The 25,710-nt window shown below is 40.2% G+C and overlaps 2 protein-coding genes across 6 annotated transcripts in view; one reads left to right on the top strand and one right to left on the bottom strand.

Annotated features, from left to right (window-relative positions):
• Nucleotides 1–25,710, bottom strand: part of LOC120558615 — a 411,267-nt gene that overhangs the window by 275,157 nt on the left and 110,400 nt on the right. The window lies entirely within an intron of this gene.
• Nucleotides 452–7,829, top strand: LOC120558621. 4 transcript variants are annotated; one of them, XM_039799684.1, is made up of 3 exons: nt 452–944; nt 3,989–4,273; nt 7,292–7,829. In XM_039799684.1, the coding sequence occupies exons 1-3, from the start codon at nt 486–488 to the stop codon at nt 7,364–7,366; spliced, it is 819 nt and encodes a 272-aa protein (XP_039655618.1). In that variant the 5' UTR covers nt 452–485; the 3' UTR covers nt 7,367–7,829. The 4 variants fall into 4 exon arrangements, with proteins under 4 accessions (XP_039655618.1, XP_039655620.1, XP_039655617.1 ...); XM_039799686.1 differs by having other exon boundaries at nt 3,989–4,250; nt 7,309–7,829; XM_039799683.1 differs by having other exon boundaries at nt 453–944; nt 7,320–7,828.

Here is a 25,710-nt window from a genome sequence, read left to right on the forward strand (position 1 = left end):
TTTCCTGTTTTATATCTGCGTTCGGTCTGTTCCAGGATGGTTCTCAGGAACTAATCTTCGGTTATATTTTTTGTCTCTTCAGCATTTTCTGCTACTTGCATCCAGTCATTTCTTTCATTTTTTTTTTATTTGTCTTTGTTTCAAACCGTCCTTCTTGTGTAATGAATCCCAAATCAACTCTCACTACCTCTTTTACTGTCACAATTAAAAATCTTAGACTGGGTCATTACATACAGTATGTTTCAAATACATGCATTGTCTCATTAGCATTTCTTTCGTTATATTTTTCCTCTACTCTTATATAGAATCACTTTTTACACAGCCAAATCAGCGCAGATATTTAATGAAATAACAAAGTACAGTACTGAATTAAAATGTGCTTTTCCTCTTTTCTCCAGAAAGAGGAAAAGCATGGTTTCGTGTTGCCACATATTTCAGACTGTCAGCTGTAAAATCCCTTCATTTGACAAACTTCACCTCTGAAGATGCAGGCCTTAGCCGTGCCCCTGCAGGGCCTCATCACTACGGTCAAGGACAACGCCAACGCCATGGTTTTTAGCGTGCTTATTTTTTCCTATCAAGCTCTCGAGAATGAGTTTCCATGCTCTTGTAAACCAGAGCCTGGTTACTGCAGTTTATACATGACTGCTCCGTGTCTTGTCGTGACCGTGTTGATGCTGTCGACGGACGTGCAGTTTCAGAGAGCGTGGAGATACACATGTTCGAAGGGATCGTGTCATTTCAGTGGCGTGTTGTTCCGTCGCCTGGTCAAGGCGTTGTGCGTGGGTCTGCTCTGGGTTGTGTCGGTGCTAATCGATGCCGAGTGGTTTGTTTGCTGTTGTAATCCCAATCCCAAGACGGTGGCAGATTTACAATGCAAAGCCAAGACTGACATCACAAATCCATTTGTTGTGACCATCAATGACATGAAACTGAATTCAATGGTAAGAGATTCTTTTTAAAACTTTATTCTGTAGTGCAGTGTTTCTCAAATGGGGGTACGCGTCCCCATAGGGGTACTTTGGAAGACTGCAAGGGGTACACAAGATTGTTTTGCAAAATGTTTTTTTTCAAAGTTTTTGTTGCTTTTTAAGTTTGTCACCTTTTTTGAAGAAGGTTTTGTCACTTGTTTTGACCTTTTCTTGTCTTTCTTCCTTATTTTTTTCTATTGTCTTCTTTTCTTCAAAGTTTTTTTAAATTTTGTTCTAAGTGTGTCACTTTTGTCACCCTAGTGTTGCCTTCCTTCTTTCTGCTGTGTGTTTTCTTTAAGTTTTTATTTCCGACCTATTCTTGCCTAACTTCTGTCTTTTTCCAAGTTTTGCCTTTCTCCATCATCATCTAAATGTTTTCCAGGTCGAAGGCTGTTTAGTAAATCTATCGCTGACATCGCTGTATTCACTGTAAGAAAAAATACCCTATATCTACTCAATAAAAATGAGGCAACAGATTACAAGCAATATTATTAATTAAATTCCACATGGTTTGGTATTGAGTAAATATTAATTAAATGAGACCCTTAATAGTTATCCATTTAATATGAGTAGATTCAAATAGAAAACATTACAGAATTAATTATAACCTAAACAAAAATATTGAGTTGATTTGAAAAAGATAAACTCCCTAATGTGTAAATAGCACTAACATTTTTTTATTTAATTCTACATATCAATGATATATAATTGAGTAATAATCATCTACATTTATCTGCACATTGATTTGAATTTAATCAATGCAATGAATTAAATCTTCTTTCTTAGGAATAACTAGTCTATTTTATTAACAATTCACTTTTGTGCTTTTGACCCATTGTAGTAGTGCTGTAGTATTAAATTATTAACCCACAACTAACTCTCTTTAACAGGATAAATCACCATAGCACACAACTATTTGTGACTTTAACAATTTCTAACACTAATAATTTTACATTTACAAATTTACACAGCCGAACGGCATGCTGGGTAACATTATAGCTGCTAGCTAGCTAGGTTGACAGGAAGTGCTTTTCAATTAAAATTTGCCTGATTACATTAATTTGAATTAACTCAATATTCTCTCTATTTGGGATTAGATAAATGTAATGCTTATGTTTTATTTAACTACAATGGGTGGATTTTATTCCAAACATTTTTATTTGAAATTTAATTAAATATTTGCCTCAAAATCAAAAACACAATCATATTGAATATATTTTACCTAATAATAATAATTCAAATCTACATGACCACAGAATAATTTCTTACAGTGTTCTTCCTCTTTATAGAGACTTTTTATTCTGTAGAGGACAGTTGTTTTAAAGAGCCAATGTTAACCCTTGTGTTGTCTTCCCGACCGACTGTGCAACTTTGCTTTTCTGTGTAAACTTTTTTACTTTTCTTAGTGTTTTGGTCATCTTTTTGTGACACTTTTGTTGCTTTTCCTGATGTTTTGGAAATATTTTGATGTTTTAGTCACTTCTTTCCAAGTTTTTTGTCACTTTTTTCTGATATTCATTCATTAATTTATAAGCTATATAGCTATAAAATTGACTAAAACACCCAAATTCAATGAAAGTATTTAACTGATCATTTACTTACCTTGTGCAGAGCGTTATAGGGAACCATCCACGTTATTTTGTTTTGACAATTTGGTTGAAAGAAACCCACATTTGTGATAATGGGTCAAATTTGACCCAAGGAAACAGGAGGGTTAAGGTGTCACTTCCTGTCTAGCCTCCGTTGCTCTAGTTTCTGTCACATCTAGTGGTGTAACGGTACACAGAGGTTCAGTTCAGGTTTGGTACAGCGGAGTTAACTTTATTTAGAACCAGGGATGCACCGAATCCAGGATTGGGCTTCAGATTCAGCTGAATATTGGGCTTTTTGACGGGGTTGGGTTTCTGCCGAACCTTTGATTTTTTTTTCACCGAACCCTACGCTTGCACTAGATGCGCTACGCTGTTGATTACGGGGAGGTGTTTGCGTAGGTGGAGCGTTCAATGCAGTAGGCTGTGAGAAAGTGGAAATGGAACTCTTGGATTTGGTATTCGGCCGAACCCCAAAAATCTGGATCGTTGCATCCCTATTTTGAACGGACAGTAGTTAAAGCCTCAAAGACAGACAATCCTCCTGCTGTGAACTAAGGGAACACTATTCTGGCAACTTTGGTAAACTATTTTCTTTTCTCTATACAAATTAGGAACATTTCAAACTTGTATTTCCCTGGGCGAACCGGACCGTCCTCACCCAGAAAACAACAAACCGTCCACTGCGATTGAGCTAGAAGCTCCAAATTACCAAAATTTTTAGCGGGAGAGGAAATGAGGAAGTGAGGTGACAAAGTATACAGAGCGCCAAATTCAGTAGGACATACAGGTTGGGGTGGTGGATAGAAAAATGACTGGTCTTTAACTCAGGAGACCAAGGTTTGTGTCCTGTGTGAACTCAACGGTCACTTTGTGATACCAACTTTAGTCCGTGTTGCCTCGTAGCTTCTCACACATTCTCACTCTCATCTCATAAAATATGGACGCTTGGTCAGGACATTGTTATATGGCGCTAAAAGGCTCCTTTAGTGTCATATAATGCGCTATATCTATACGCGCTTGGTCGGGCATATTGGCGTCCCTTTTGACGCAGTTATGTTAAGAAAAGGTCGTGGGTGGGCTTACATTTCTGTGACACGCAGGAAGAATGGGACGGTTGGGTTTGGGAAAAGAAGAAAGCGACTTTAGGAAACGTGACACGCGAGACATGATGACAAGACAAGACTTTCTTTAAACGCTAAATTATCTTTTAAACTGACAAACATCTTGTGTGTGTAATTCATGGCTCAATTCAAACAGGATGTAAACATTATTTGTCTCTCCCTGTTGACCAAGTCAAACGGTGGTCCACCTCTCTTTAGAAGAGAACGGGAGACGGAGCGATTATTCATAGGGCGAAAAAATGTAATGTGAGCTCATCTCGATGCTGTGATAATACAACCTGCTCTTTAATGCTTCTTCTTTCAGATGTATGGCCTGGCTTTGCTCTTGGGTATAAGTTTTGTTGGTGCCTTCTTGCTGTCGACCTGGACGATCTGCGCCGAGGAAAGCTGCTGTCCGACATGTTGCAAGAGAAACATTCAAGTGCATGAGCTGATGTTGGAAGTTGGGGAAAATGTATCAGAAATTATGAAAAAAAAGCAAAAAGAGTGGTTGTCTGGTAAAGTGGACGAGCACATCGAAAAGAAACAGTGGGTCAAATGTTTTGATGTTGTTGGAGACTTCATTCATGAAGACACACTGGGAGTCAAGGTAATCAAAGAATCAAAACCTCTTTTGTTGCATCTCATGTTGCTTAAATTGCCTCCTCGACTCCTCCACTTACCTCCCTTCCTCGCGTCTTAGTCCGTCCCACTGAGGAGGCACGGGAGAGACGTGAGGAAATCACCGGAGGAAAGAGGAACCAAGCAAATGTGTTTTAGAGGGATGAGACGTCCTTTTCTCTGAAGCGTAAAGTGAATACGTCAGCTGTTTGTGCTGAGTTAGCAACTCCTTCAGCTGCACGGCTTCCAGGAAGGCTGCTCTCTGTATCCTCGCCTAGAGCTCCTCTATGATCCCTCCTCAGGGCAGAAATAAGTGCTTTGAGACGGCCTTCACGAGGAGGGACAGAACAACTTACGGTTCAGCCGAGAATTGAGGGGCTATCAAATAAGGGTGATGAGATTCAGCCCCTGTCATCATTTTATTATTTTCTTTTTAAAGGGTGATGTTTCTATTAGAGATTCAGGCTTTTAGGCTCTCAATGGTGTTTTAAGCCCCCAACGTCTCCTTCCAGGCAGCGCTGCGACCGTTAATCTTCCTCCCATCCCTTGGTAGCATTCATTTCAATTTTATTTATAGTTTCAAATCATAGCAGAAATTATCTCAGGGCACCTTCCTCTCTGCTGAGTCTGACAGACTGTAATCTACCCAGAGATCAGTAGAGGGAGCTGCTGTATCCTGAGTCTGACAGACTGTAATCTACCCAGAGATCAGTAGAGGGAGCTGCTGTATCCTGAGTCTGACAGACTGTAATCTACCCAGAGATCAGTAGAGGGAGCTGCTGTATCCTGAGTCTGACAGACTGTAATCTACACAGAGATCAGTAGAGGGAGCTGCTGTATCCTGAGTCTGACAGACTGTAATCTACCCAGAGATCAGTAGAGGGAGCTGCTGTATCCTGAGTCTGACAGACTGTAAAGACTGTAATCTACACAGAGATCAGTAGAGGGCTCTGCTGCATCAGTTTTACTCCTGCTTCTGTCCTGCAGTATTTAGATGTTTCTCTGAGACTTTTGTTTTTTTCTTCTTTTCTTCATGTGACTGATCGCTGGATTTACTTTATAGATAAAAAATCCACAGAAAATGAAATGTAACTCAAATTTGGGTATTTACTTAACAGATACATTAAGGGCCTCGTTTGGTCCGGACTTTGGGACTTTTTAGTTTGATCCGAATCAAAATTACCTGTGTGAAACCTCCCCCGGACCACGGTCCGGATCAAAAGACCAAATTCTGGTCCAATAACAAGAGGTGGTCTCGGTCCGGACCAAACTGAACCATGGTCCGGTTTGTTTATAGTGTGAAAGCATTTTTTGGATGGTTCGGACTTTCGGACCAAATACAGGAAGCTCTTGCAGGCTCTCCTTGTGTTACAAGACCGGGGAAGCTCCTTGAAGGAATAGCTCTGTACCTAGTGAGAGAGAGTGACGGTGAATGCGCTCAGAGCAGACAGCTGTCGGCTATCAGAGCAGAGAATACATCAGCAGTTTATTTGTTAAGAGGTAGTAAATGTAGAGTGGAGGTTTCTGTTTGTCTCTGAATAAATGCTCCAGAAAGAAAGTTCCCGTGTCTCGCTTCTCAACATCACAACAAAACAAAAAGAGCCGCAGCAGTAGGGGAGAGTAGCAGTCAGTAGGGGAGAGTAGAAGTCAGTAGGGGAGAGCAGCAGTCAGTAGGGGAGAGTAGAAGTCAGTAGGAGAGAGCAGCAGTCAGTAGGAGAGAGCAGCAGTCAGTAGGGGAGAGCAGCAGTCAGTAGGAGAGAGCAGCAGTCAGTAGGGGAGAGCAGCAGTCAGTAGGGGAGAGTAGAAGTCAGTAGGGGAGAGTAGGAGTCAGTAGGAGAGAGCAGCAGTCAGTAGGGGAGAGTAGAAGTCAGTAGGGGAGAGCAGCAGTCAGTAGGGGAGAGTAGCAGTCAGTAGGGGAGAGTAGAAGTCAGTAGGGGAGAGTAGCAGTCAGTAGGGGAGAGTAGCAGTCAGTAGGGGAGAGTAGCAGTCAGTAGGGGAGAGCAGCAGTCAGTAGGGGAGAGTAGAAGTCAGTAGGGGAGAGTAGAAGTCAGTAGGGGAGAGCAGCAGTCAGTAGGGGAGAGTAGAAGTCAGTAGGAGAGAGCAGCAGTCAGTAGGAGAGAGCAGCAGTCAGTAGGAGAGAGCAGCAGTCAGTAGGAGAGCAGCAGTCAGTAGGAGAGAGCAGCAGTCAGTAGGAGAGAGCAGCAGTCAGTAGGAGAGAGCAGCAGTCAGTAGGAGAGAGCAGCAGTCAGTAGGGGAGAGCAGCAGTCAGTAGGAGAGAGCAGCAGCAGTGCCAGTAGGAGAGAGCAGTCCGTAGGAGAGAGCAGTAGTCGGTGGACAGAGTAGCAGTCGTAGGGGAGAGAGCAGTCAGTAGGAGAGAGCAGCAGTCAGTAGGGGAGAGCGGCAGTCAGTAGGAGAGAGTAGTAGTCAGTAGGAGAGAGCAGCAGTCAGTAGGAGAGAGTAGCAGTCAGTAGGAGAGAGTAGCAGTCAGTAGGGGAGAGCAGCAGTCAGTAGGAGAGAGCAGCAGTCAGTAGGGGAGAGTAGCAGTCAGTAGGAGAGAGTAGTAGTCAGTAGGAGAGAGTAGCAGTCAGTAGGAGAGAGTAGTAGTCAGTAGGAGAGATTAGCAGTCAGTAGGAGAGAGTAGCAGTCAGTAGGAGAGAGCAGCAGTCAGTAGGAAAAACTCCAACCCAGAGCAAGGATACGAGAGGACGGGGAAGCCCGTCAACAAACCAATCAGTTCTAAGTATGTGGAGATGCAGCTCACATATGTGATGACAGCAGGACGTAAGATTGTCAGGTAGAGATCTTTAGTACGCTTGCATAACTGCAGTGTGAAACCACAACTTACCGGATCAAATGTATACAATGGAACGAAAACATGAACCTTGGTTCAGACTTTCATGTGTGAAAACGCCCTAAATTAAATTTGAGGTAAATTGTTAAGATAATACAATGTATCAAATGATGTGATGATGATGATGATGCTGTGTGTGTGTGTGTGTGTGTTCGGGTTGTTTGGGTTGTTTTATCAACCGCAGGACCGACCTGCGAAGCAGACACAGACAGAAGACCGACCCGTGGATAATCCAGGAGAACCAGCCAGTAGCAGCAGTTAGGTGCCTTGCTCAAGAGCATCTTGGCAGTGACCAGGAAGTGAACTGGCACCTCTCCAGCTACCAGTCCACCACCATACTTTGGTCTGTATGGGGACTTGAACCAGCAACCCTCCGGTTCCCAACCCAACTCCCTCCCTGAATGAGCTACTGCCACCCCACCAAAAAAATGTCATAATCGTTTTGCTTGATTTCCTAACTCTAAGATGGATAAGAAACTTTTTTTCCTGTCTTGTTAAGGCTTCATGTCGACCAACTGTAAGTGAGAAAGCTATATGAGACATACAGTAATATACAGTCAAAGATATTTTACATTTTTGGAATAAAAGCTTGTCAAACTCTCCATGTCTGGTCCTGGATGTGAGTCTTATTTTCCAGTCGGTCCCGTAGTGAAGTTCTGTTTCATTTATTTGATTAGGACAATGCACATTAATTAACATTTCTGTAAATGCGCCAGTGTTAGCCAGTCGGCTAATTTTCAACTGTAGTCCTAGTTACCTAACAAAATAAAAAAAAAATAAAAAAAGTTGAGTTTGACTGTTCTAAAGGCTCAGGGGTCTCATTTATAAAACTGTGCGTAGGATCCTTACGATAAGTGTACATACGACCAAAAGCCTAAAATGGCGTACGCCGAAAAAAAGTAAGATTTATAAAACCGTGTGTACGCACACCTATTAGCAATGTTCCCTTTATAAATCACAGATTGACTACAAGTGTGCGTACGTGGATCAGCCTCTTATCCCGCCCTGTAAACGCCCATTTTTAACCATAAATAGTCAATGCAAAGCACCTCGTGAATGCTGATCAGTATGTTGATGACCCTGGCAGTTGTTACACCGAATCATGCTGAATCATGACGACTGGAGGAGAAAACAAATAAATAAATAAATAAACCTCTCAGACGCTTGCTGCCTGTTGTCGCACAGTGTGGGGAAACCGGAATTATAGACTACCTTTATTAATAAAATCTTTCAAATCAGCAGACATTACGGTACTCGGGGACAGCTTCGATATACCAGACGTATATAATAAGATTTAACAGAACTATATATTATATCCAAACAAGCCTTAGTGATGTTAAAAAAACACTTAGCTGTCTGACATTTCCCTCTGGAAACAGCCGGTTTCCCCCAGAGTGGCGAGGACCTGTATTTGGACCGGGATGGCACGGTTCCGGCGCGTTGTCCTCTCTACTGGACCCAATTCAGTTCATAGATCCACGAGCTCAGCTTTAGGGAAGCTAAATCGGCATATTAGCCAGTCATCGTCATGGTCCCTGAAGTCTCTTTCTCTCCGGATTCTTCCATTGGGGGTTAGTCCTTCTGCAGGGCCAAGCATTACGCACGGGGTACGCACGGGGTCACCGCAGTATTTATATGTTTACAACAATTTGTGATTGTTAACACCTTGCCAACACAGCATCAACTAGTGGTATCCCCCACCCCGAGATACAATCTGAAGACGAAATAAAGTGTAATAGGCAAACACACTTTTCTTCATGAAGGTTTAAAAACACAGGACTTTCACCTGGGAGACCCGGGTTCCTATCCCGCGTGTGCCGACTTTCACCTGTTTTTTTTTGTAATTTTTTGTTTTAATAAGCCTTACCCAATGTTTCTTTCCTAATCCCAACCATTTATTGTGTTCCTAAGCGTGTTTTTGTCGTTATTTTCCATGTTTTTGTCACTGTTTTGTTACTAAAGCCTTTCCCTGTGTTCTTTTCCTTTTTTTCTTTTACGCGACGTACTATCGATAGTACGTCGCGTTCTCGCGATAACACGAAACGTGGCGAGGCCACGTGGTGGGTATGTTTTAATCAGCTGTATACAGCGTAGGCATACATGTGGAGAGCTGAAAATGCGTACAATAACACGCCATTTTGCTTTATGAAAGTGGCGTGTATATTTACGCAAAGTCATGATGCCATGTTGAACAGTTTTAAAGTTTGGACTGATAACGAGGACATTAAGGGTAAGGATTGCGCGAGAGCTTAATGGCTGTATTTTCAGACTTTGACATTTGATGATATATGCATAGTTTTAAAGATATATATTTAGTTATTTACACTGTGTTCTGCAGTTATCTAATGCTAGGGTATTTGATGCTATCCTGTATTCCATGTAGTCGGGCCATCTCCTCGTCCTGCGCTCCGTAGCGGACAATGTGACGGCGAGACAGCCGTCACAAGACAGCCTGCGTGTCTCACCAGTAACCTGTTTGCATCCTGTCACTGCAGCGCTGATCACCTCCATGTCTTGACTTCACAGTTTTAAAATTCACTGAAACAAAACAGAACACTGAAGCTCTTCTGAAATTCATGTTCATGGGAATCATTTCTTGCGCATTAATGTAAAAAATTATCGGTGCATTAATTTTCAGCAGTTAAAAGATTAGTGCATTAGTGCAGAGGACAGACTTAAAGGAACACGCCGACTTATTGGGAATTTAGCTTATTCACCGTAACCCCCAGAGTAAGACAAGTCGTTACATACCCTTCTCATCTCCGTGCGTGCTGTAAGGCTGTCTGAAGGTTCCAGCAGCATCAGCCCTGCACAGAACATGCAGGTGAATGGTTCCAGTAATCCTACTGCTCCGAATAAGTGACAAAATAACACCAACATGTTCCTATTTACATGTTGTGATTTGTAGAGTCACAGTTTGTACAAAAAACAACGTAACATGAGACACAGCCATCTTCTAACTGTAAAAAAAAACGGGAACTATATTCTCAGGCGGAAGAATATAGTACTTGGGCGGAGTGATATGCTCGCAGCAAGCCTGTCTGAGAATATAGTTCCCGGTTTGTTCACTGTTAGAAGACGGCTGTGTCTCATGTTACGTTGTTTTTTTGTACACGCTGTGACTCTACAAATCACAACATGTAAACAGGAACATGTTGGAGTTATTTTGTCACTTTTGTCACTTATTGGGAGCAGTAGGCTAGTTGGAACCAGTTACCTGCAGGATCTGTGCTAGGCTAAGCTAATGCTGGAGCCGTCAGACAGCCTTACAGCAGATGAGAAGGGTATGTATCGACTTGTCTTACTCTGGGGGTTACGGTGAATAAGCTAACAATAAGTTGGCGTGTTCCTTTAAGCAGAGGTGGTAACAAAGTACAAATTCTTCGTTACCTTACTTAAGTAGAAATTTGGGGTATCTGTACTTTACTGGAGTAATTATTTCACAGCAGACATTTTACTTCTATTCCTTACATTCTCACACAAATTATCTGTACTTTCTACTCCTTACATTTTAAAAATAGCCTCATTACTCCTATTTCAGTTCGGATTGTTTTCATTCCAGCTTGTCATCGTTAAAAAAAATAAAAGAATACCTGTCCAGATAAATGGGTCATCCGGATAGAGTAAATTTGATTGTGGTTGGATGAGAAGTATAAACACATACCATTCCAACACCCTATTGGTTTGTACGCAAACATGTCCGTCGCATCTGTACATGACACAAATCACGTCACACTCCAGCGAGGAAATAGCAGATGTAGATTATTAAAGAGATTGGAACATTTAGTTGGCATTAAAGGAATCGCACTAAGCTGTTTAAGTCCTATTTCTCTGATCGATCTGAATTTGTTAATGTTAACAATAAATCCAAGTACGTTAAAGTTAGCCATGGCGTTCCACAAGGCACAGTGCTTGGACCAATTCTGTTCTCCTTATATATGCTTCCTCTTGGTAACATTATTAGGAAACACTCAATTAAGCTTGACTGTTATGCGGATGACACCCAGTTATACTTGTCAATCAAGCCAGATGAAACCAGTCATTTAGCTAAACTTCAAGCATGCATTAAAGATATGAAATCCTGGATGACCTACAATTTTCTGATGTTAAACTTAAACAAAACTGAAGTTATTGTGCTGCTCTCATTTAAACTTGCGTGCATGGTGGGGTTTAAAACATTACTGCCAAAGTCTAAGTAGCCTGTTTAAAATCCAAATACAGTCATTGTACTTCTCAAGAGTTAATAAACAGTACAGACTAGCTCGCCATTTCATTAATAATCATATAATGAAGTTGTCTTTTCCTTTTCTGTGGGCGCATCTTTACGAAGCCCTGGAGGTGACATGGAGGGAAGAAAAAACAACGATCCATATGTCTGAACAACTCCTGTGTGTTTCCTTTTAGATACGTGGTCGTGCTCCCGTGATAAGCAAGTGAAGTTTGACAGAGTGTACAGACAACTCTTTTACCAGTTGGCCTGAAAGATTCCCATACTTTGGAAGCTTTTGCTCTAACTCTCGGAGGACTCATCTCCCTCGCTATTTTTCAAATCGAAGCAGTGAAGGCGGGGTAGGGGGCGGGGCAGAGTGATAGAGAGAGACAAAGAGGAGCTGATTAACCGGCAGGGCACGAACAGCGCACACACTGGTGTGGAGGTGAATTACAGTGAGTTATAATGTAATACTGGGAAAGTTTAATAACAATAGGACAATTGATTCAATTGAATCCAGATTATGAGGCCATTTCAGCAGAGCCAACAGCTTCATATGCCATGACATGTGAATATGGTGCTGAATTTGCCAGTATTTTAAGAAGACAAATGGTTGGGACTTTGTCATGCAATGACACAGCTGATATGCTTTATGTGAAGCCCAGTGTTTTGGTGTAAGCAGAAAAACTGTACAGTGGTGCCTCTGTCTCCATTCCACCAGACAATTTTGGATGAGCAAGACCAAAGAAATGCCACTGTAGTCATGCCACTAGGTACAGTGGTTGAACTAGGAGAATGTGAATGAATCATGGAATGCACATTTTACCTTTTTGACAAAGACTGATTAAAACTAATTGTTGAAATAAATTATTTTGTGTATCTTTTTTACATAACATTGGTCATTGCTAATGACATACACAGTAATTAAGCTAGTATACTTTCATTAAATAACTCAGTTTAAGTTACAATTTAAGAGTCTACAATTAGGCTATACTGACCCTGATCTATTTTAAGAGACTTTCTTAAAATTAAGTTAATACCTTTTAGAAAAATGTCACCTTGGGTAAAACTCCCCCTGCTGCTACACTGATTTGCATTTGTATAGCTCACAGCATTTTCATTTACATGTGAAAGCCTCCCCTAGAATTAGGGGAAGAGGGGGTCATGTCAATTTCCAACAATTTCCGGCAGTTTTCGGTGCAAATTGCCATATACAGTCGTAAACCTCAAGTTCCACGACAATCTACAGTGACGCTTACTGACGAAAATCCCACTTTTCATGCAGTGTAACATTTTTTAGTCACCTTTACATTATCATTATTGTGACTATTATTGCCACTGTTAATCACATCCCCAACCGGCACCATCAGACCTACCAAAAGTCTGGGTCTGTCCGAGGTTTCTTCCTAATAGGGAGTTTTTCTTCGCCACTGTTGCACTAATGCTTGTTCTTGGGGGAATTACTAGAATTGTTGGGTCTTTGTAAATTATAGAGTGTGGTCTAGACCTACTCTATCTGTAGAGTGTCTCAAGATAATTCTTGTTATGATTTGATACTATAAATAAAATTGAGTTGAATTAGATTATATAATTGTTGTAGATACAGGAGTGAGTCAAAAGTGTTTGTTACATCTTCTAGTTAAATTTGACATTGTTGCCATTAGCTAAAGAATTGACCATAGTACATATCAGGAATGTATCAAGCAGGACGAGTTATTTTAATTTAAAGTTATTTTATTAATCCCTTGAATTAATCATTCATTTTGACAGCATTAATGTATACTGTATATAGACAACCATACAAGGGTAATTGTTACTAAGCCTGCCATGGGTACACCAATTTTCTTCATCTTACATCTGTTACCCTCACAGATTCCTGCAGCTAAGATTGGATGTACATTTATGTCCAATAGAGGCTATTGATAACATGCCTCTGAAGTTTGACTTTTTGCAACATTACAGTACAACTAGTCATGTATTCTACTCCATGAAACATGTTAGTGCTCAGTAGTACACATATATGGTTATTTAATGTATTTGCATTGTACTAAAATGCATTAATTTTAAATGTGCATCAATGTGGCTGAAAGAGGTGCATCCCAGATTTTCCAACACTAACATTTTAATATAATATTATAGTCATTATGGCCTTTAGAAAAATGATTTTTTTTAGCTAGGGGTAGTGCACTATAGGCCCCTGTAGTGCGGCCTAAGTTTTTGATATTAATGGCATTTTTTTCCCCTTACATTACTTTTACTTTTACTTTTATACTTTAAGTATTTTTAAAACCTGTAAATTTACACTTTGACTTCAGTAAAACGCATAAGTTGAGGCTGCGCAGCTGCCTGCCAGAGGGGAGGGGGATGAACACTTCATGATCCTTCATGATACCGAAGCTCTGCTTCTGCACCTACTGATGTAAATGTCCTCCAGAGAAGGGAGGCTGTGGTTTGTTATTTTCCGAGCAGTTTTAACTACTCGGTGTAGCCCCTTCCTGTCAGCCACAGAGCAGATTCCATACCAGGCAGTGATGGAGGATGTCAGTGTGCTCTCCACCACACAGCGGTAAAAGGAGGTCAGGAGGACAGCAGGGCTGAGGCCATGTTGTAAATTGTGAGTTTTTACTGAACCTTCACTTCACTGTTTATCAGCACTTTATCCTGGCATCCAGTCACATGGTTTGATTTTTTCTAACATTTATTTGTTTTTTTCCTGTAACGAATTCTCGTATGTTGTTTGTGGTTTAGCCCACTACCGCAAATCAAACTTCCCCTCGAGAGACAACACAGTCTCTGAACTCTGAATGATGGTGTGAAACAGGAAATGATTTGGTCTCATGTCAGTATATCTAGAGGTACCAAGCAGCGGCTCGCAGCAGGTTCAAACTTTGCAGCAAAGATGAAGAACATTTTCACAGATTTCGCACTCAAACAAGTCGTCTTATCTATCACAATGATTGTGATTTTAATTCTCAATGTTGGTGTAATATTATTGCGTTACGAGTGCAATTGCAAAACAAGAGGTCGTGACTGCAGTGTCCACATGGCTATTGCATTTTTTATTATCTTCGTTGTACAACTCTGGGCGGACAAGACTTTGAGATATAAATTTGCTGGGATTGAAAGTTATTTTTATGTTGTGTATCACATGGTCAAGGCAACTTTAGTTGGTCTGCTGTGGGTTGCCTTTGTGTTAATCGAAGGACAATGGTACGCTTGCTGTGGGAATAATGAACGCTGCTATCCCCACAATACAGACAAACGGAAATATTCAAGGGTGAGTTTTTCTTGGTTTCTTTACGTCAGTCTGTGTTTTTCTTTATTTTACTGTGGTCTTCTTCTATCAGTGTATTTTCTGCACACAGTAGTTCAGTTGTTCTAAAGCTTTTTTTCAATAATGTTCCCCTTATATGTTGAAAAAAACACAGTAGAAAGAAGGAAGGTGACAAGAGTGACAAAAAAATTTAAAGCGTTTAAGCGTTACATTAGACAGGTACCTATATAGTAAAACTCTCATATACATTAGACAGGTACCTATATAGTAGTACTCTCATATATATTAGACAGGTACCTATATAGTAGTACTCTCATATATATTAGACAGGTACCTATATAGTAGTACTCTCATATACATTAGACAGGTACCTATATAGTAATACTCTCATATACATTAGACAGGTACCTATATAGTAGTACTCTCATATACATTAGACAGGTACCTATAATATAGTAGTACTCTCATATACATTAGACAGGTACCTATATAGTAGTACTCTCATATACATTAGACAGGTACCTATATAGTAGTACTCTCATATATATTAGACAGGTACCTATATAGTAGTACTCTCATATACATTAGACATGTACCTATATAGTAATACTCTCATATACATTAGACAGGTACCTATATAGTAGTACTCTCATATACATTAGACAGGTACCTATATAGTAGTACTCTCATATACATTCGACAGGTACCTATATAGTAATACTCTCATATATATTAGACAGGTACCTATATAGTAGTACTCTCATATATATTAGACAGGTACCTATATAGTAATACTCTCATATACATTAGACAGGTACCTATATAGTAGTACTCTCATATATATTAGACAGGTACCTATATAGTAGTACTCTCATATATATTAGACAGGTACCTATATAGTAGTACTCTCATATATATTAGACAGGTACCTATATAGTAGTACTCTCATATACATTAGACAGGTCCCTATATAGTAATACTCTCATATACATTAGACAGGTACCTATATAGTAATACTCTCATATACATTAGACAGGTACCTATATAGTAATACTCTCAGATACATCAGACAGGTCCCTATATAGTAATACTCTCAGATACATTAGACAGGTACATATATAGTAATACTCTCAGATACATTAGACAGGTACATATATAGTAATAATCTCAAATACATCAGACAGGTCCCTATATAGTAATACTCTCAGATACATCAGACAGGTCCCTATATAGTAATATTCTCAGATACATTAGACAGGTCTCTATATAGTAATACTCTCAGATACATTAGACAGGTATCTATATAGTAATACTCTCAGATACATTAGACAGGTACATAAATAGTAAGCACATTAACTCCTCCTTTCAGTGCCAGTTTTTAATTAATTCAACAAACCTGTCAGCTGTATCCTCCACAATAAGTGTAGCACAGCCCTTACATAATGAGATATTGCACAACTAACTTATTGCCCTAATAGCCTACGTATTGCATAAATGACATAACGTTAGTTGGATGATTTGATTTGAATGTGGAGGGGTCTAGTTTGTCGTACTGGGTATACTAGGATGATCAGCTGCCTAGCTTTTTATTTTTTATTATGATTTTTTTTTTAGAGTAATAGGAATAATTGTCAGTTTTTGCACATACTGTACATGTATGCAATCACTGACAGTTAACCCAACAATATTACTCTAATAAAAAAGGTATGCAACTTGTTGATTGGTAGCTCAGATCAAGGTCACCACATGCCACACTTCATGAGGGCTGGCCAGCTTTACTTGGGTCTTGATTAACTGCATCATTAGTTCATGGACACACTAAACTCTACACTGTACATTTACTAAAACTTGATCGTTTATTTTCTGTCTGCTCCAAAAGCCAACACCTGTCAATCTGTAGTTCTGCTGCGTGTGTCTATGTGTGTGTGTGTGTGTGTGTGTGTGTGTGTGTGTGTGTGTGTGTGTGTGTGTGTGTGTGTGTGTGTGTGTGTATTCATGCGAGTGTGTAGGTCTGTGGAAGGGGGTGGGGTTGACATTGTTTCTGTTTTTATAATGTGGAGCCCTTTGTGCTACATGACCTTTCTAGTAAAAGTGCTCTACTAATAAAGTTTGATCCGTTGATTGATTAAAATAGTCTTTGTTGTCTCTTGTTCAGGTCATCGGCCTGTCTCTACTCTTTGCCATCGTTGTTGTAGCTGCGTTGATGTCATCAGGTGGATTGAAGAAATACTGTGGGGATTCAGGTTCCAACACAGACAACCTGTATCAGAAAGTGAGGTTGGATGAGGAGGAAAACATCGCAGAAGAAAAGTTGAAGGCAGAACTAGAACAACAGTGGGAAGAGGAAGCAGCAGCCAGAGAACAGATCGCTGTGGTAGTGCGTCCCTAACCAACAAGAAACCAGGTAAACAAATGTCTCTCATTTTAACCCTTGTGTTTGTGTTTTCAAAGTAAAACTACTCATAAAAAGTCATTTATTCATATCCCTTGTTTATTCTTCTTTGTTGGTCCAAGACACCGTCATCCTGTTTTCGGTGGTGATGTATTTTGACCAGGTTATGTTACGGGCTGAAGAGACATCAGATCAAAATGTGAGAGATTTCTTGCAACCCAAACACCCGCTGCAAACAAGCCCAAGTTGACCAGAAGATTCCTTCTGAAGTCGTTTAAAACTGAAGTTGGGTTAAATAAAAAAAAAAATCATCAGAAAAGTAGGTTTCTTTCAACCAAATTTTCAGAAAAATAACGCAGACTGTTTCACACAATGCTCTTCACGAAGTAAATGATCAGCCCAGTACTTTTTCAGAAAGAAAAATTATGAAAGAACGTTGAAAAAAGTGACAAAAATGTCCACAAAAGCTTCAAAAATATGGGGGTAAAAGGCCACAAAAACTTCAAAGGCCGAGAAAATATTGACAAAATATCACAAAAAGTTAATCTGGATTTTAGCACCTTCATCAGTCCAATATTTTAGCAAATAACAGATGGATTGTCGTGACATTTTATACAGACTTTCATGTTCTCCAGAGGATGAATCCTACTGAGATTTAGAAAATACTGACTTTTTAAAATTGTGTTTTCTTCAAACAGATGGTTGACTCTTTCCCGTGAATCCAGATTCATCAGACGAGATGTAGAGATGGGTCTACGATGGTTACCATGGTGATGATGATTGTCACATTTTTCCTGAAACTCAACAAAGTGTTAGGAAATGTTATATTGAGCTTTAATCTGATTCATTGTAATGCTTATCTTTTTAGTTGTTGCTTTCATTTGTTTGTACTGCAGGCTGTTGAAAATGTGCCTGTTTGGAACGGCGCGGTGCTGCCTGTGGTTTTACTGCTTGTAGAATTCATCAAAACCAAATTGTAGTCTACCCCAAAATGACTTACAGAGGGACCCCAAACCACTTCATATGCAACTCCACTGGATAGCCTACTACTGACTTACAGTGTAGGCTATAGCCCTATTCGCACGGGATAAGTATTACCTGGGGACCTCTTGTAGTTTATAAATTACCCCCACACGTCTGTGTTTTGTCTGGCGCATTCACACGGGATAACTGAAGTCTGTATTTTACTCAAATTTACAGACATTATCCCCCGGATATGATGTCAAAACTTTTCATTTATAATTGACAACGCAGCCAGTTAGACCCCAAATCACAGAGATGCCGATTCGCACGGGACTAATATTATCACAGGACCTCCGTTTTCGCGAAATATGGTAGGTCATTTCGGGGGGAATTATTACTTTAGAAATTACAGACATGACCCGATTGCCGCGGGATTAAGATCACAGACAACCTCCGCGATTATTACAAATAACTGGAGGTCACCAGGTAATACTTATCCCGCGTACGGAGCGGGGCGATGTCTACATTAGAGGAAGACATTGTACTACTGTATTTACCTGACAGAGAACGCTGCAGAATCAGAATGTAATCACAAAATATCACAATGAAAATGTGGAGTAATCAGCCTCATGGACTCATGGCAGTGTGCTACCCATGCAGCCCGTTATGAGAGCTAATCAGCACCTATCTGCAGAGAGAGAGAGAGAGAGAGAGAGAGAGAGAGAGAGAGAGAGAGAGAAAGAGAGATTGTGTCGTATGATCATTAACAAATTTAGCACTTCAGCAGAGGTGTTAATTTCAATACAGCTTTAGTGTCTTGACGGTTAACGGTGAAGTATGGATTTGATTCCCAGGGGGCATTTTCTGCGAAGGTAATGTTGGAAGTTAGCAGTAGACTCAATTAACCTGACCCAGGGTGAGTCTGATGAAAACTGATGTGTCTGCCCGGTTCAGCTCTGAGATTTTCTCGCATTGCACAGCGCTGTAAAGGAATAATCTCTGAGATTATGTTATGTTCTGCCAGCTCACAGAAACTTAATACAATAGCAGGAAAAGTGATGAGCAGGTTATCTTCCCCCCAAACACGGACACACATACTGTATATACAGATATGTCTTGCTTTATAAAATAGGTAGCTGTGCTTTCCATGTGTGGGATTCTGAAACCTCCTTAAATTCGGGAATTGTCGTTTGTTTATTCAAAGTCAAAGACAGTCCCAAGTAGTGCTACTTTGGACATGTTTGTGGGTTTGAGGAGTATGTCACATTTTAGCTGCCAAAGCTCTGCTGCTCTCTGTCTCTGGTCCTCAGGGTGAGAGGGGAGTGGCCAGCGCCAGAGCCAATGTGTGCTTCTCATATCTATTTATTTAACGATATCTTTTGAATTTCTAATCCAAACAATGTCAAACTGCCACTGCACTTATTCGTGCCCAGACAGACAGACATTCCTGCAATTTATAGATAGATGTTTAACCCTCATGTTGACCTCGGGTCAAATTTGGACCCATTTTCCAAACAATTCTTGACAGAATAATTTTGCTCTTGATAAACTGACTTCAGTAAATGTTGACCTGAGGATATCATACCATTCTTTTATAATCCAAAACTCACAATTTCTCCTTTATTTAGACTTCAGGTCTATGTTAATGGCGTCTATTGACCATGAATGGAAACAAAAGTGTAAGACTAGTTGGAATGAAGTTGGCTAAAGGTGTAACACAGATTATTTTGGTTATAAATTAAACATTTCTGAGCTTTATAAACAAGCAAACCAGAGCAGGGAGGAAAACACGAGGGTACAAGAAATGTTTCTGTTTTCTGATTTCTATTTTCTGTTAGAATATCTTTCAGCTCAGCAGGTGTTATGATTACATTTACACTTTCATCATATTAGTTTGCTTCAGTTTTATTGTTACAGCTTGAACTGAGAGCTGAAGTTAGCATGCTGACATTCAGAGTTTGATCTGTATTTCATTCTTTTAATAAACTGATCAGATTCCCATCAGCCTCAGCTGTTCTTTGTGTTCAGTTAAAAACTGAGCAGCAGTTAAAAGATTGCATCAGTGCAGAGGACAGAGTTAAGTCTGTGACTTCATAAGTCTCAGCCTTTGTGAAGAAGCTGCACTGTAGCCTTGTTGTTCTGGCTTTGGGGCTGTGCAGAGGTCTGCCTGAGGGGAGGGGGGTGAATACTTCATGATCCTTCATTATACCTGAAACCAAAAACCAGTTCATTTGTAACTTCATTTGAGAGCCACAAAACATTTGGGACATGAGGAGATATTGGAGCTAAGGACGAGGAGAGCTGCCTGTAGCTGTTCGCTTTAATGGCCATTTAAATTGTGTGCCCACATAACTAGGAATAAACCCAATGCATTGGTTGCCAACAGGGACAGATAATAGACTGTATTATATTAATGCAGTGAGTGTTTGTTTCTGGCAAACTTTTGATTGACGAACTATCACAGAGATGCAGAACGCAGCTTTGGACATAATTACCGGGACTGGTGTGTGTAAAGTTGCTGCTGGTATACCCAGTAGTGTGAGTATAGTGTGTTAAAGCACAAACTGAAAAATGGGTAACGTTAGTTGAGGTCACTGATAAAAAGCGCTTGCTGATAAATTAGACTAGATACAAAACTCTTGAAAGGCTAAGCTCCATAAAGCGAGCCTCTTAATAAAATCAATACAAGTGCTGATATTAAAAGGTGATGAATACAGGTATATAGAATGCAAAGCAGTCCCTTCCTCTGTGATTTTATTAGGTTAATGGCTGAAATAAATGACAATGATGTCATCATCGACTAGTCGGCAGTGACTCGACTTTCATCACATCACTTTCAACTTTAAAAAATGTCATGCAACCCCTATTATAAATACCAAATACCAACATATCACATGTCTTCATCAGAAATGCTATAGTCGCCTTATTCTGAATATCCAAACAGAATATGCCTCTCACATGACCTGTATCAAACTCATAATAAAAGACAGTAGGCTCGTTCAAGAGAAGCCAGGCCTGCGCAGAATGGATCACCGGCAATTGCCGCCCAATGCATGCTGGGTAGATTTGTGTCCGACTTGATCCTGAGTAGCTCTGACGTCATGCACACGTGGGCAACGATAACCTCACGAGATCAAGGCGGCCGCAGGTTTGAGAGCAGGCAGCGCAGTTGTTTTTCACCGACTGCAAGAGCCAGGCGGACCCAGGGGCATGCTGGGAAATGCTGGCCTCTCAGCTGATTGGTTCAGAATCAACTCAACAAGATGTTTTATGTAAACTTTATTTTATTTTGAATCGGAGGGATTTTAACTGGTATTTGTCTGATTTAACGACTTATTCTGAACAGAACACATGTTGTGTGGCTGATAGTTGTGTTTAGAAGTCAGAGAGACTAAATCTATTCAGATTACAGATCATCTACAGTCTGTTGTTGATTAAAATGAGCAACAGATCGCATGTAGAGCATTTTCAGAGCTACTCTTAATTATAACAGCTGTAGACTGTTTACAAGCTGATATTTGGGTCTGATAACATTTTATTAAATCGGAATTGGACGTAACAGGATGTGAGTGTTTCTTTGACTTCCTGTTCAGCCTGAAGGTCCGACTTCACAGCTGATTTTTGTCGCCTGCTCTCGTCTACTTTACAGGCGAGGAGCAGCTCCTCTCCAAAGAGCCTAATGTCTGTGCTCAGTCCACGTCTTGGATAACAGCAGGACAGTTGAGTGTTATCTAGATCTAAACTGCTAACGCCAGTTGAAGAGGTGAAAAGAAGATCATGATGTTGGTAGGCACCTGTCTGGTGAACTCTTGGCACTGTGCCCAGGCTGTATGAAAATGAGCACCCAGTAGCTCCACACCTGTCATGGAATGAGAGGGTGGAGGGGATTGGAACCACAGTTATTAAAACTATAATATATATCATAGTTTATAAAAACCATTTAGTTTTTAATTTTAAATTTAATTTTAGTTTAGTTTGAGTTAGTTTTCAGTGGGTTTGCTAGTTTTAGCTATATATAATGTCTCAGAAGTATGTAGCATATACATATAGAACACCAGGCCATTATAAGGTTTAGGCGCAGCACCCAAGCCTAAGCCGAATCATTTTTACTAAAAGACTTTTTCAGATCTAATGATTGTAGCAGGTCCCAGCTTTTTAAACGTTTTAGAGACAGATAACATCATGGTCAAACCCCGGACAGGGAAACACAACTGGAGACACATGGACGTACGTTGGCTGTGATAAAGAGCCAAACAGATACCACCCTAGTCTGTACTGGCCAATCAGAAACCACAGCCAGAAGACTTAGCATAATGACTGGTAACAGCCAGTGTAGTTTTGTACAAACCACCACTGTACCTGCACCATCGGCGCCACCAGATCATTTTTCCACGGTTTCAGCCCTGACTGTTTTTGGTGAAAATTTGATATTTTAAGGGTTTCAGGAATAGACTCACAAAAGTGGCTCGCTAGCGCCCCCTAAAAAAAGCGCCCCTGCAGTACGTTTAATGTAGACTAACAAACTTGGTACACATATGTATCATGTCAAGATGTACAAAAAAGCTCATTGGAGCGATACCCTAAACCCAACAGGAAGTCCGCCATTTTGAATTGAAAGTTTGAAATGGCCATTTCCACATGTCGTACTTTAACGAACTCCTCCTAGAGATTTCATCCGATCAACTTCAAACTCGGTCTGTGCCATCTTAAGATGTTAAAGATGAAAAGTTGTTAAAAAAAATAACTTTTCGTCATAGGGCTTGGCCGTGGCGGGGCGGCCATTTTGTGCGTTTCATCATCGAAACAGGAAGTGGGTGTAACTCGAGTGTACATTGTCCAACAGAGTCGAAACTTTTCAGGATTCATAAGAGTCCAACCCTGAGGACAAATAAAGGCCGATATTTAGTTAAAGTGTTAGCGCCCCCTAGTGGCAACAGGAAGTAGGCCTAAAAGTCAAGGTGCTATACTTTAACGAACTCCTCCTGGAGATTTCACCCGATGGACTTCAAATTCGGTTTTAACGTTTAATGTCTTAACCTTAAAGATGAAAAGTTATTAAAAGCCAAACCTGTCGTCAAACTGTGTGGGCGTGGCGTGGCGGCCATTTTGAGTGTTTATCGATGAACAAAGAAGTTGTTGTAACTTTGGTGTACATTCACAGCTAATGAACTGTATGACGTAGAGTGTTGTGTGAGGTATCATTGAACTCAGCAGGGAGTTCCCTTTTCATTGGTTATAATCTTCAGTGTCTGAGTGCCACGCCAACGCATGGTCACAAGGAGCGGCGTCTGCCAGTAACCAGAGCACGAGGGCCCGTCCATCGCTGCTTGCAGCTTTAATCTTTTTTTTTTTTACTTTTTGCTCGCGGAAGTAAGGTCAGTTACACACTGGACTTGTCGCGCGAGCGTGTCAGCCGCGTGGCGTGTCCTTTTATATTTCGGCTCCCATGTTAACAGGTTAGAGCTTACACACTGCCGGCCTGAGACGTGTGCCTGCTACAAAATAGAACCGACGCCTATTTTTCACGCGAGACGCGAGTGTGCTGGAAGTGTTTCCAGGCAAAACAGAATAGAAAAATATGTTTATACAGTACAGGCCAAAAGTTTGGACACACCTTCTCATTCAATGCGTTTCCTTTTTATTTTCATGACTATTTACATTGTAGAGTCTCACTGAAGGCATCAAAACTATAAATGAACACATATGGAATTATGTACTTAACAAAAAAGTGTGAAATAAATAAAATCAGGTCTTATAGTTTAGATTCTTCAAAGTAGCCACCCTTTGCATTTTTATTAATAAGGGAAAAACTTCCACTAATGAAATCTGACAAGGCACACCTGTGAAGGTAAAACCATTTCAGGTGACTACCTCATGAAGCTCATTGAGAGAACACCAAGGGTTTGCAGAGTTATCAAAAAAAGCAAAGGGTGGCTACTTTGAAGAATCTAAAATATAAGACATGTTTTCAGTTATTTCACACTTTTTTGTTAAGTACATAATTCCATATGTGTTCATTCATAGTTTTGATGCCTTCAGTGAGAATCTACAATGTAAATAGTCATGAAAATAAAAAGGAAACACATTGAATGAGAAGGTGTGTCCAAACGTTTGGCCTGTACTGTATGTCATTTAGACACAAATAAATCTTAACAAATGACATGTTGATGTTTGAAAGCCTCTAGGTTTTGATATAAATCAAGATATATGAATGTAATTTTTTTTAAATCGATTTTCTAATATTGCACCTGTCAATACAGAAATATTCTGTAGCCTATTTTGCCGTCAATACTGCCGAGGTTGTCATTGCTGTAATCAAATCAGTATATATTAATGTTAAATTTACATGGTAAGGAAACATCTTATGTGTCCAGACAAGGCTAGCAGCAGCAGCGCCGCGTCAGACACCTTTCTGGTGTGTAAAGACAGACAAAATCCATCCAGCTGACACGCCACGCTCACGCCACGCTCACGCCACGCCTGCAGTGTGTAACCGGCCTTACAGGAGAACAGATATTGTGTGGTATGGGGGGGGATGGACAGTTCATTGAGCTGAGGTGGACGTGGACACATTAATGTTAAAGCTGTAGTGTTTATCATTGCACATTAGTCTAGCAGCTAGCAGAGTTTCCTTCTGCTTAGAGCTTAATCCCAACAAAACGGCACAGTTGAATTTCAGCCTGCATGCACGTTTTTGTAGCCTAAACAGAGCGGCTTATATTGGTTATATTAGAGAGAGCAACAAGTTAGCGGAAGTCGCTACGAAGCATCTGCCCTCCTCAGCAAACTTTTTTTTTTCTTTTTACTTTATTGACAATAGAGCTTTCTTTCACTGCAGTGGTTCCGGGCACGATTTGTTTTTCTTCCTTTTATTTTAAAAAGTTTTTTTTTACTCAGTAACGGATGGGATTTGTAATGTAGCGAAATAAAATACTACTCAAGACAGTAATGTGAGTAAATTTATATCTTTACTTTCCACTTCTGCTCTTAACCCCCTCCCCCTCTCTCCATCCCTAGTCACTTTAATCCCCCGCACTAACTTACATCCTGGACTTTCCCGTTTTTGTTTACTCTAATAATCCTGGTTGGAATTGGGCCACACTGCATGTTGAGTTAATACCAGGCAGGTGTGTTGATAGGCAGGGTCCAGGTACACACACACAGAGCCAAACCACGGATAGGAAAACACAAGCGAGAGATGGCAACCAAGCACAACGACTGTTAACAGCCAGTGCTAATTTCTTGTCTGCTCCGACCACATCCACCATCACGTACGCACAAGAAAAACACATTTTTGAGTTGACTTTCAGTTTTGATAATTATTACTATTATTTTGCTATTTTGTACAATAATACAATCATAATGCATACACGTTATGAAGTGTAATGTTTTCTAATTTGAAATATATTTTATTGATTAATACATTGTCAATGATGTTGAATATACAGTAGTGTAACGGACCACCCCTACGGTTCGGCGTACATGTGAACTGTTTATTAATTGTAGTTTAACTGTAGCTGTGATGTGAATGGAACGCAGCAGAAAGTCTCTGCAGTTTGTTCAGGGAGATCAGAACTGGTTATGCCTTAGAGATGAAGAATTGTGTTTACAGGGACATTACATTCCTTTCTCAATATGTATTCTTGTATGGACTTGTGTTCTTGTGTCCCTGTGTCTCTATGAAACATCTTGGCGAAATTAATTCATCAATAAATTCACTTCTCAACTTCTCAGGT

Source organism: Perca fluviatilis, chromosome 5 (genome assembly GCF_010015445.1).
Source record: "Perca fluviatilis chromosome 5, GENO_Pfluv_1.0, whole genome shotgun sequence".
Taxonomy (NCBI): domain Eukaryota; kingdom Metazoa; phylum Chordata; class Actinopteri; order Perciformes; family Percidae; genus Perca; species Perca fluviatilis.